At 42.5% G+C, this 13,088-nt stretch overlaps 1 protein-coding gene across 7 annotated transcripts in view; it reads right to left on the bottom strand.

Moving 5' to 3' along the window:
• SDK1 (sidekick cell adhesion molecule 1) overlaps positions 1-13,088 on the bottom strand; it is a 586,517-nt gene that overhangs the window by 235,721 nt on the left and 337,708 nt on the right. For all 7 annotated transcript variants that reach the window (XM_083413291.1, XM_083413295.1, XM_083413296.1 and 4 more), the window contains exon 9: positions 6,360-6,443. In XM_083413291.1, coding sequence (XP_083269417.1) covers positions 6,360-6,443 — 84 coding nt within the window. The remainder of the gene's footprint in view (positions 1-6,359; positions 6,444-13,088) is intronic.

Genomic DNA, 13,088 nt, shown 5'->3' with positions numbered 1-13,088 from the left:
CTGGCATCTCCTGGCAAAGGCTGGGGAAAAGTCCTGCCCCTCTGCGAGTCAAGGGAGGCGATGATGAGCTTTATGAACCAAAGGTCTGACTCTGTAGCAGGTAAGTATGCTCTTCTTCCTTCACAGGGAAATTTGTGCAGTTTTAATTTGAACTCTACTGACTGCTGACAGCATATAATCCAATTAGTGTTATATATACAAATATATTGTGTTTTAAATGCTTGCAACTTGAGTAGCCTCTGTGGAATAGAAAATGGAACTTTGTTCCCAAGGAAACTCCATTTACAATGAAGTAAAAAGCTGTCTTTTGCAGGCTTTAATTTTATTTATAGTTAATCTATTTGTATCGAGCAAATTTAATCTGTGTCTCCCACACTCACAGTGCACAAAGATTGAATAAATGGCTTTTGCGCCAAAGAATCCCATAGGAGTTGTGACAAATTGAAACGTCCTGCCTGTTTATGGCCAGGGCATGGAGCAACTTCAGGATGTGTCCCAGGGCTGTGATTCAAGCACCTGAGCTGGCACCCCCTCTTCATTTTATGTCCTCTCTGAGACACAGGCTAAGAAGTCAGTGGCCAGACAGCTGTTAGCTTTAGTAGTGAGAAATCTGGAAACGCAGCACTCATCTGGACAGGGCACAGAATAGGTGGGGATGGAAGAAACCACTTTGTTTGTTGAGCGAGCAAAGAGAATAGTTTAGTGAAAAGGCGAGAAAGGGGTGACATGGTAGAAAATTACAAAATTATTCAAGGTATTTAGAAAAGTTTTTCTCCTGTTATAATATTGAAACTTGGGGAAATCCAATTAAGCTGAATGTTAGAAGATTTAGGACAGGTATATTATTTATTTATTTATTTATTTATTCATTCATTCATTCATTCATTCATTCCCCACCCATTTGGCTGGGTTTCCCCAGCCACTCTGGGCGGCTTCCAACAAAGTATTAAAATACAGTGGTCTGTTAAACATTTAAAGCTTCCCTAAAGAGGGCTGCCTTCAGATGTCTTCTAAAAGTCTGGTAGTTGTTCCTCTCTTTGACATCTGGTGGGAGGGTGTTCCACAGGGTGGGAGCCACTCGCAGGGAGGGAACCATCAGAAGGCCCTCAGCGCTGGACCTCAGTGTCCGGGCAGAACGATGGGGGTGGAGACGCTCCTTCAGGTATACTGGACCGAGGCCGTTTAGGGCTTTCAAGGTCAGCACCAACACTTTGAATTGTTCTTGGAAACATACTGGGAGCCAATGTGGGTAAAAGAACTTGTTTCCACAGTAGGAGTCATGGTCATCAACTTGAATGGCTTTAAAAGAAGATTGGACCAATTCATGTAGGAGAGGGCTATTGAAGGCTACTTGCCACAATGGCTATGCTCGGCCTCCATAGTTGGAGGCAGCAATGTCTCTGAATACCAGTTGCTGGAAACCACAGGAGGGGAGAGAGCTTTTGTGCTCAGACCCTACTTGCACATTTCCCACTGGGGCATCGGATTGGCCGCTGCGAGAAAAGGATAAGGGACTAGATGGGCCATTGGCCTGATCCAGCAGAATTTTTATGTTCTTATGACTGGTATGCAGGGCCGGATTTAGGTTTGATGAGGCCCTAAGCTCCTGAAGCTAATGGGGCCCTTTATATGTCCAGCTGTCCTTTGTGAGCAACAAATTGCCACTGCTTTTTGTGTTGAATATATGCTATATGGTAATTTATGGACCTAATAGGTATCTAAAGCCATTTGCACATGCAGAATGTAGACACCCTATACACAGAAATGAGCAAACCAGTGATATTTTAGGGAATAGCAGGCTAGCAGGCAGGGCCCATTTCTTACATCATAGAAGGCTACACAACACACAACACTGTTGCTGTATGTAGGTTTTATTTTATTTGTTTTTGATCTTATATTTTGGAAATGTACCGGTACATCCAGTGGTTTTTTTCCTTTATTTTTTGGGTGCCCCCAAGAGAGTGGGGCCCTAAGCTATAGCTTGTTTAGCTTATACGTAAATCCAGCACTGCTGGTATGTCTCAGCAATGCGCCCTGCCCATATGCACTCCTCCTGCTTTTGCAGGGCCAAAAAATTCTCCATTTCACAAGACATTCTTCAAATGGACCCCAACTTGTGGGTTTCGACTAATGACTGTGCAGTTGAAAACACCACCAACACAACCCCTGCCTTTTAAGGGCCACATCTTTCTACTATTTTTATATCTCTGTTAGGCTTTATTCTCTCTCTCATTTAGTTTTAAGTTGTTAAATTAAGTTAGTTTGCTTATATTTTTACACAATGTTGTATATGTTGATTTTTTGTTAATTTATGTACTGACAATATGGATATTGGTAATTGTTCTTCTGTTTTTTTCCATTGCTGCTGTTAATTTGATTTGTTGTAAACTGCTTTGGGTACAATTGTGTAGGAAAGCAGCATATGAATAAAACATTGATGTTTAAAAAGATCATAAACAGCAAAGACCATAAAGTATCAGTAGCAAATATGAAATGAACATCATCAATAAGACAGAAAGAATTAGGTGCTATATTTTGCAAAAGTATGAAGCCAACCAGCGCATTATTGGTCAATAAATGTTGCCTTGAGTGAGGAGAATAGAAAATGCTCTCTGCCTTTCACTTTCTTTGAGTCTGTCCATTTGTGTGCTCTTTCAGGATGAATCTAATAAGAGTTCCTTAAAGTTCTCCCAGTTCTTTAAAGTTATCCCAGCAGGATGCACATCAGGATCTAGATCGAATAGCTTAGGAAGTAGGGCTGCTAATACCTCACATGAGACTTTTGAGAGCTGCTGTCAATCATGGTTGACACTCTAGGTCAGATGTACATAAGGAATCAGCACTAGGAAACTTCTCATACATTTACAACTTGGTTTCCCTATCTATGAGGCCAATACAGATGAGGCGGCTGAAGAGGGAGGCAATAGCTGAGCTTCAGACTAATTAATATAGCCTGGAGAAGAGGAGGTTAAGGGGTGATATGATAGCCATGTTCAAATATATAAAAGGATGTCACATAGAGGAGGGAGAAAGGTTGTTTTCTGCTGCTCCAGAGAAGTGGACACGGAGCAATGGATCCAAACTACAAGAAAGAAGATTCCACCTAAACATTAGGAAGAACTTCCTGACAGTAAGAGCTGTTCAACAGTGGAATTTGCTGCCAAGGAGTGTGGTGGAGTCTCCTTCTCTGGAGGTCTTTAATCAGAGGCTTGACAACCATATGTCAGGAGTGCTCTGATGGTGAAGAAGAAGAAGAAGAAGAAGAGTTTGGATTTGATATCCCGCCTTTCACTCCCCTTCAGGAGTCTCAAAGCGGCTAACATTCTCCTTTCCCTTCCTCCCCCACAACAAACACTCTGTGGGGTGAGTGGGGCTGAGAGACTTCAAAGAAGTGTGACTGGCCCAAGGTCACCCAGCAGCTGCATGTGGAGGAGCGGAGACGCGAACCCGGTTCCCCAGATTAGGAGTCTACCGCTCTTAACCACTACACCACACTGGTGTTTCCTGCTTGGCAGGGGGTTGGACTCGATGGCCCTTGTGGTCTCTTCCAACTCTATGATTCTATGATTCTAATATGCCAGGAAAGGAAATGGACTGTTGTTTGTTTGTTTGTTTGGCGTGTGTGCGTGTGTGTGGAGTACCTTAGCTATACACCCAACTGCAAACTGCCTTAACCTGCTACACAAATGTTATAACCAAATAAGTGAATAAAATGAAATGTAATGTGTGAAGAGGCACAAAGGTTTCCAAGGACAGGTGGGTTCTCGGTGGCAGAGTCAATTCTCTCTGGATTTGACTCCTGGTCTAATCAGTAGAAAAAGCTTATGTATTTAAAAAATTCAAGGTTTCTGCATGTGCTGAAAAGGAAGTGAGGGGCAGATGGGAATTGTCAAACTGGGAAGATAACCCATCTAGGAGAAGGACAACTGAGATCCTAAACCTCTGCTGCCTTGCAGAATATATTTGGGAGAAGGAAAGGCTAAGGAGTAAACCCTACACAAATCTGGAGTCCCTAAGAGGGTTGGATGGCACCTTCCAGCAACTCCTGCAGCCAAGCTGGTGCTAAATATATTGCTCTGCTTTCTTTTGGACCACACCAGTGAGGCCAAGAGGGGAGTCTTGTCATCTGGGCCTCTCAGGACCTTCATACACACTGCCCAGGCTTGTGCCCCCAGGCAGTTTGACTTCACTCCCAGAGGCAAACTCCATTGTCTCTCAAGGTAAAGAAAAAGATAAAGGACCCCTAGACTGTTAAGTCCAGTCACAGGAGACTCTGGGGTTGCGGCGCTCATCTTGCTTTCAGGCCAAGAGAGCTGGCATTTGTCCACAGAGAGCTTTCCGGGTCATGCAGCCAGCAGGACTAAACTGCTTCTGGTGCAACGGAACACAGTGACGGAAACCAAAGCACACAGAAATGCCATTTACCTTCCCGCCGCAGCGGTACCTATTTATCTACTGGGCCTGGTGTGCTTTCAAACTGCTAGGTTGGCAGGAGCTGGGACTGAGCAACGGAAGCTCACCCCATCGTAGGGATTCAAACCACCGACCTTCTGATCAGCAAGCCCAAGAGGCTCAGTGGTTTAGACCAGCATTTCCCAACCTTGGGCCTCCAGCTGTTTTTGGACTACAACTCCCATAATCCTCAGCTAGCAAGACCAGTGGTCAGGGATGATGGGAATTGTAGTTCGAAAACAGCTGGAGGGCCAAGGTTGGGAAACACTGGTTTAGATGACAGTGCCCCAGACAGATGCTGACAACTAACTTTTTTTTTAAAGCATCCTATGAACCTGCTTCTATACAACTACTGTTGATCTCTTTAGGTGGAATGATAAATATTTTGAAGCTTTTAGTGGCGTTTGAACACCTTCTAATTAAAATTTGAATGAAAGATGGCTGCCACAGAAGTGTAATTTCGCTTGAATGTTTCTGCAGCCGACGTTTTCTCTCTCTTTATTGGGATAACTTTTTATTGGGTTTTATAAGCAAGGAATAATAAATGATACAAATAAATAGTCCAAGTCTTCTCATGTCATAGCATGATAAATTTGCAGTAATATCAACAACATATGGTTCATTATTAGTTCTTGGTTCGTGAATTGGTTTAAACAAAAACAATGGGGGAAACAGGATAGAACAGTTAAAAGATAGCATTCAACACCACATAGTTAAATGTCTAATCAGGAGCCCTTGTGGTTGTGCTTAGATTAAGTATTTCCCCTCTTATGTTAACAATGAAACAATATAAAGTGTTGATATACTGATGAAAGCAGGAGGGGTTCAAAGAGAAAACAGTAATTTAGGTTTGAATTTTAATTTAGATTGAGCCAAATGTTAATGGGGGGATTGCTCATTTTCTGGAATAATGACATATGTTATGAAATTCAACCACACTGGTGTAATGTCATCTTCCTGATCTGCCCGTGTGTCAACCATAATTTATTTGTTATTTGTCAAGGGAGGGTGTTTCTCAGACTATATTGTACCAATTGCCAGTCATGATGCCAAAAAGGCCTTTCCAGTGTCTGGTTATGTTGAGGCTCGTCACTTGTAATAAATGGCTTTTTAATTCTTTATTATGTAAGCCCAGACTGTTGTCTTGAAATGTATTTAATAAAGTTAATTTTGGTTTGAATTGCAATTGTTATTCTGTTATTTTATTAATTTCTTGGAATATTGAATTCCTGAAAGGTTGGGGTTTTTTTACATTCTCACCACACATGGAGATATGTACAGGGTATGGGGCAGCAAGGCACGAGGATGGATCATTGCCAGCTTCCTGGAGGTTAGGTATCATGTATATATGGGTTAATTCTCTACTGCAGGCTTCCTCAACCCCAGCCTTCCAGATGTTTTGAAACTACAATTCCCATCATCCCTGACCACTGGTCCCGTTAGCTAGGGATGATGGGAGTTGTAGTCAAAAAACATCTGAAGGGCCAAGTTTGAGGACGCCTGCTCTACTGCTCGCAAAAATAGACCTTGCAGCTGACATTTTCCTCCTATTGTAAAAGCTCCATCATTTTAAGAAACAAGGAGCTTTAACTATTGCAATTATTGATTGTTTCTCGGCAACTCAGCTTATGGGTCCCTAAGCCCCTGTTTCACTTACATTAATTCACTCAGCTCAGGACGCTAATTCTTTTTACCTGCCCACATTTGTTGAATGCATCCTGTCAGGCACTGAAGCCCAAACAAAAAGCAGATGGGGCAATTTGCCCAGCAGACAAGCATGATTCATCTTTTCAGATCATGTTCCTCAGATGCAGCCTGCTTCTTATCATGGAAAATTGAAAGTTTACTAAAGAGGCTCAAAGGTAAACAAGGAAAAAACAAAGACCACTTGTTCCCTCCCCACTTACCCATTGCCTGGCACCGGATATGCACAGTCTTCTCCACTTCGGCCAAAATTCGGCTTTCCGGCTCAGTAGTAAAATAGGGTGACTCTAAAGAAAGATAAACCAGAATAGTGTAAGAAGATATATTCATTTAGTTTGAACACTTGACCTAACCCAGAATTCATCATGTGCTCAGGTTCAAACCCAAAAGCTCAAGAGTGCACAGGGATTCCATTAATTTCAATGGAAGGACTCAAACGCCATGATTTGTCACATGTGAACTCAAGACCTTTCACTCGAATGAATGGAAAAACTCTTACAGGGCAGAAACTGATGTGCTCCTAAACCCAAGCTTCCTCTGAATTAAGAGGAATGCATTTAATACAGTGTTACAAATGGCCTAGTTTGACTTCTATTTTGGGTTTATGGTTTCTTTTAAGTGATAGCCTCATAAAACAACCTCAACAATTATATGTGATGATGAATATGAATTTCAAAGAGCACTGAGAAACTGCCAATTTATATTTAGGGTTTTACACCGCAAATTAACATCAGAGCAGGGGCTGCTTTTCATTTTACAGGCGTGAATCAGAGAATATTTTAATTCTCAGCTTAGACAAGCCATCCTGGGAGATCCATAAAGGGTTTTATTTACAGCAACACATTTTACACAAGGACTTGCTTCAATATCTAATACACCATACCATGTAGCTTGAGACATAAAGAACCACAACATGAGGATAAATCCATATCAGCAGGTTCAATAAGAATTGTAACAAGGTAGCTCAATAAGCAATGCCTCAATATGTGCTGGGTCAGGAAGATTTTGGGCATCACATGCCAGGACAGATCCTCAAACAAAGATGTACTCTCCCAAGCCCACACTCTCCCAGCATGTTCACACTCCTGTCTCAGAGACGTCTATGCTGGTTTGGTCATGTCCACAGAATGGAAAATGGTAGGATCCCCAAGGATGCGCTCTACAGGGAGCTGGCTTCCAGCACCAGGTCAGTTGGCACACCAACTCTGTGTTATAAAGATGTCTGCAAACATGACATGAAGGCTGGTGACATTAACCCTGCCATATGTGAATCCCTTGCAAACGATCACAGAGCCTGGAGACAGACAGACAGGTCATGTATCCACACCAGTGACTGGAGGAAGAATGGCCATTGGGAGGAATGGAGAGAGAAGAAATGCCATGGTGCACCTGTAGCAGCAAAACCAGACAGCTTCACCTGCCACAATGCACCTGCAGGCATCTTGTGACTCTCTTATCTGTGTCAATGGGCATATTTAGCAAGTAACCCAGTGTATTAAAGGGCTCAGGTTATAGCATACTTTGTGGGTTGTGGTAAGAGATTGCAGGAACTGTTGAAGGCTAGCTGTCGGAACTGTGGAATTGAGTGAAGACTTTTTGAAGAGATCATTTGAGGAAGAAATTGGAAAATTGCCAGACTTCAGAACTCAGAGAACCCTTTGCAAGCAACTCAACTTAGGACTCGGCTGTGGTGTTTAACAGCAAGGACTTTGAAGCAAAAAAACCTTATCTGGGCTCAGAGAGAGAACACTACTTGTAATACAGTGTTATCTCAGTTTACGAACTTAATCCATTCCGGAAGTCTTTTCTTAAACCAAAGCTGTTCTTAAACCGAGATGTGCTTTCCCTTATGAGGTCTCCTGCCACCAGTGCCCTTCCACTGTTCAGCTTCCGTTCATAGACCACGTTAAAATTCGCTAACCGGAACACTACTTCCAGTTTTGCAGAGTTCGTATACTGAATAGTTCATAAACAGGGCTGTTCTTAAACTGAGGTACCACTGTACTGCTAAATAGTATGTGATGCATAGCGGTGTGTGTTTGTGTTGGCCTACTAAAGACAACTCTGTTAAATGGCTGTTTTCTGTGCTCAGATTAACTGTGTGACTGAGCTTCCATAGTGTATACACTCAACAACCCCAACACTTTCTGTCCTCTTGTGATCCTGCTGCCCGTGGACTTTTACATGCAACTTGCTAATATTTTTTTATTAAAAATATATCTCAGTATGGGTTTTCCATTTTCTTCTCGACAGAGACATCAGGAGGCAGAATTTCCTAGAAAAATTAAGCCTTCAGAGTGAAAGCAATAAGCAGAGCTGTTTGCATGATTTATTGTTTTTTAATAATATCAATGTAAGGACATTATTGATCTTTTGCAGCTAAGTGACGGTTATTAACAGAAACAATATATAAGTGCATGAAGTGACATATTTATTGAAAAAAACAAACTTTAAAGCTATACATTATTGGGAAATTGTGGTGGACAGAACGTGCTTAATGCTGAGGTTTTATGCCTTATCTAGAAAAGTACCAAGGCACAAGGAGCACAGAGCTGTAAGCAGCTGAGTGGACTGTTCATGTATTTGAAAAGTGCAAAGGACACATGGGGGCTAAATGGATACACAGCTAGCAAGTTCCAATATGAGGTGGATAAGAGAAATGTCAGCATGCCAAAAGCTGGAAGTAACCTGTAGGTTTTGGCTGGGTTGTGAAACACTTAGTACACTAAACTACAGATGAAATGGCAAGAGGAATGTGAGAAGGGCATTGCAGCAACCTGAGATTACTCTTGTCACACTAGGGAAGCTTAAACATGGCTTCTGTCTTTTCCCCATCAACCCACATATATTCTGTTTCCTTTCTCTTAACAAGCACCCAGTTCCTTTTTCTGTTCAGCCTTGGCTCCAGCAAAGGCATGAAGACCTGAGCTACCTTCTTCTGAGCCTTCCACCCATATCTGCCATATATAGGTCTGCAACCAGCACCATCTTCTTGAGAGGTCCTGGGCTACTGTGAGATGTGCTCCACTCCTTGCAGGTGGAGTTGCATCACTGACACCAGGACAGCAACAGGACTGCAGCCCACCCTGTCACTCAGGTATGGTCCTGGTAGACCAAACTGCTCTTCATTTATATTTGTTACTGAATTTTTATCCTACCCTTCTTCCTGCTGGAACTCTGGGTAGCCAACAAAGATATCAAAAAAATGAAATCACATTAAAAGAGTTTGAATTTGAATTTGATATTCCGCTTTATCACTACCCTAGGGAGTCTCAAAGCGGCTCACAATCTCCTTTCCCTTCCTCCCCCACAACAAACACTCTGTGAGGTGAGTGGGGCTGAGAGACTTCAAAGAAGTGTGACTAGTCCAAGATCACCCAGCAGCTGCATGTGGAGGAGCAGAGACACAAACCCGGTTCCGCAGATTATGAGTCTATCGCTCTTAACCACTACACCACACTGGCTCTAAAACCACAAAGCACTAATTGAATTGAATGCTCATAGCAGCAGCATGTATGGTCATCACCAAGTTTTGGAAGGACCTTAAGGGAACAGCCGTAACAACTTGGTACAAGAGAGTGTGGCAAATAGCTCTCATGGAGAAAAATTGACAGAAAACCCAAAATTAGCAAAAGGAATAAAACACATTCTCGTTCTCTGAGAATACACGTTCTCTGTAAAGTACTGAAACTTTATTATGTACTCAAAGCATTCCACAAAATGAAAGTCCCAAAGGCAACTTGTGGACAGTGTAATCATCAGTATTTTGTTGTTTCTCCACTGTCATAAAGCAATGTGCTACTACTGTAAGGCAAATGCGAGCATCACTTTGGGGTCCCCAACACTGAAGTTGAGGGTGATGTTTTTCTGTGAAAAATTGTTGTTCAAACTCTGTTTCACGGGACTGTAGGTCCTGAGCTGCTGGAAAATACCAAATCATATTTGAAAAGAAACACTACCGGTAATTAATAACGTATAAAGACGAAAGGGTGGAAGTATATTCCTGGGTGTTGGATTTCTCTTGCACTCAAGGTGGCAGGTGAATGGACTACATACAGAAGTAGCTGCTGCAGCTACATTGGTTCTCCTTCAGAAACAAGGATGAAATCACAGAAAGGAATAATCCATTGCTGCACGTGTGACAGGCTACCAAGTGAGAAACATTAAGGGATTTGTGGCACCTAACTTCAAAAATATCCAGGATCCATTTACAGAATCTGCACAGGAAAAAGCAGGTCTATTTACAACAGCATACTGATGTTCAACAGGACTGGTACTAGGATAACAAACCAGCCAGAATCAATCCATGCAGCTGAAGTGGCAGCTGTCATCAGATGTCTATTGGCTAAACCTGCTCCCTTGAGCATTGAATCACGCTGCAATATCCTTCAATTTCTGCCAAAGCACATGCTTTTGATGTGAAGTCAGAAGAGCCCTGCTGGGTCAGATTAAAAAAGTCCTCTCTATTAGTCCCACATCTCCTTACCCACAATGGCCAAGCAAATTCCTTTGGGAAGCCTACGGGGAGGGTGTGAGAACAATACCCCCCTGCTACTCTTGTTGCCCAGTAACTGGTATTCAGAAGAATTGGTGCCCAGGACTCTGAATTCCAGAAGAGAGCTAGAGTTGGCCAGCAGACCAACTTTGACAGTTGGGCGTGACTATTCACATGCTAATCACATCATTAGAACATCTGGTGTCAAGTTCAAATAGGCTTACTGCGACCACCAATGACCTGTGTAGTGGTCACAGTGAGCCCCTTCAAATTCCATTTGCAGGTGCAGTTTGGATTGGAACTGCACCTGCAAACACAAACTGGGGCTCTCAGAAAACCACTTTGAAGGCATACAATCAATCAGCTTATTGGTGCAAAAGTGTTCTTCCAAAATGGCTTGCTTTGGCATCAATCAGCTGCTTGACACTGACTGTGAGCTCCCTCAGTTCCTTAATGGGAAACATCCTAGTGCAGCCCACCCACCGTCGCTCCCCTGCAAAGAAACAATGGGGAGCTCACTTGATGCTCCTGATTGTTCCTGTGGAGTCGCATCCCTCCTGCCCCACGTGGGGCACTTTGGGAGAAATTGCCTTGCAGCCCATATTGGGATCCTTGTCCCCGCCCCAGTAGACTTAAAACAATTACTTCGGGAATCTATGGGGTAATCCATAAAGGGCATTGCAGCTTCCCAGCACAAAGTGTGTCAGAGTGAGAGGTAAGAAAAAAACAAAAGTGCAATAGAGCAGCTTCAGCCTCCCTTCTGAAACAAAGCAGTGTTTTTCTAACTAGCCTTTTCCGGCTGGAGTGCCAGATGGAGTGATCAGAGTTTTTCCAAATATGTTTGCATATCTACAGGGACTGGGATCATTGTGTCGTTTGCCATAACTAACAGAGGAACAGCTGTTAGTTGGTGGTGATTGTCTGTTATTAATCACCGAAGCCTAAGTCCAAATGGGTGACCTAAGATGGAGTAAGGTGCCACCATAACCCATTACCTCCCCCCAGAGGCATCTATTTCACACTGAAATGATCCCCGATGATGTTTTAACTAGGCCATTCACTGTTCCAAAAGGCCATTCCAATCCTATCTGAACATACTGCATATTTGAAGGGCATGAAATAATGACGTTGAAATTACACAATAGGCGAATTTGAGCATCCAGATCAAAGGAGGAGGGTGTAGCGTCGGCACATCAGCCGTGTTGTGAAATTGCAGTGCCCTGCAATGTTGACGGTGAAATGGTCCAGAAACTATCAGGATGATAGTAGCCATTTTATGGGATCAGGCCAAACAATTTACATTTAATTACTGGAAGGTTAGGAGCAGAAAAGGTTTATTAGATTAAAATTTGCTAGGGCCATGAGGGGCCAAATAATCTTGCTTTGGGAGCTGGAGTCAACCTGTAGGACCCCAGCTGGCCATCCCTGAGCATGAGGTCAGTGGCAACGCAAAGTGTACGTCTGGCTCCCGCTAAAAAAAGCTGTTGCTGTTTTTCAGTATGCAAAGTGGATGCCATGTGAAGATCCCCTAGGGATGCCTGAGGAATGCTATTTTTTTGCAAATTTTGACTTCCACTGACCTGATCCAAACTTCCCACGCTAGTGTGTGGCTTAGAAGTCACTCTCGGTCAGATTTCACACATCTCCAAATGTTGCGACACAGTCATTACCTCAGAAAATGTATCGAAATGCACTTTAAAATTATAATTTGAGGAGAAAGGGACATTCACATTCATACATATGTATAAAATGCTGGTTTTCATAAAAAATTAAAATCCTCAGATTAATGTGGAAACGTCATGGAACAGACTTTTGATAGGGTTGAGACAGGTAAAAATAAAATGGGTTGGACATAAAACCATTTGTGCCTCTCCCTTTATGGCTTGGGGTGGGTGAGAGGGCATTAAATATTGTTCTTCCCCAGGTGAAAGGTGGAGAAAGGTCAGGTGAGAGCCAGGAGTGAAGACTGCCTGTCTGCCAATATGGGTGGGTAATTTTTGAAACATTTCCACATTACTTATTAAGTGGGAAGCTGAGATTGATAATGGCTTTTTGTGAATGGCAATTTTATTATTTTCCTAGAGTTTGCCTTTATTCACATTCAATTGGTTTTAAGCTGCTCTCTGGAAATCGTTTTAATTTATTAGTAGTACAGTTGATGTTGCATTGTTGAATTTTTGACATTAGGCTTATTTATATTAATAACTGGGGGGTGCAGAATCCTACTGAATCTATTGTTACAGAGTTGTGTTTACTATATAGCTAGGCTTATAGAATGGGATTGTGTATTGATGGGTTCCTGCTATACTTGTGATCTACTTTGGAACACAATCCTAAAATAATCTAATGTGGGAAAGCAGATCAGTTTTTCTTAAGCATGTTTGCTCAGAAGAATGTTCCATCAGATTCAGTGGTGCTTAGGACTGTGAATTAAGGG

This window comes from Podarcis tiliguerta (genome assembly GCF_965153285.1).
Source record: "Podarcis tiliguerta genome assembly, chromosome: 14".
Lineage (NCBI taxonomy): Eukaryota > Metazoa > Chordata > Lepidosauria > Squamata > Lacertidae > Podarcis > Podarcis tiliguerta.
Note: the sequence above shows the minus strand (reverse complement) of the source record. Positions and strands in the feature narration are given on the sequence as shown.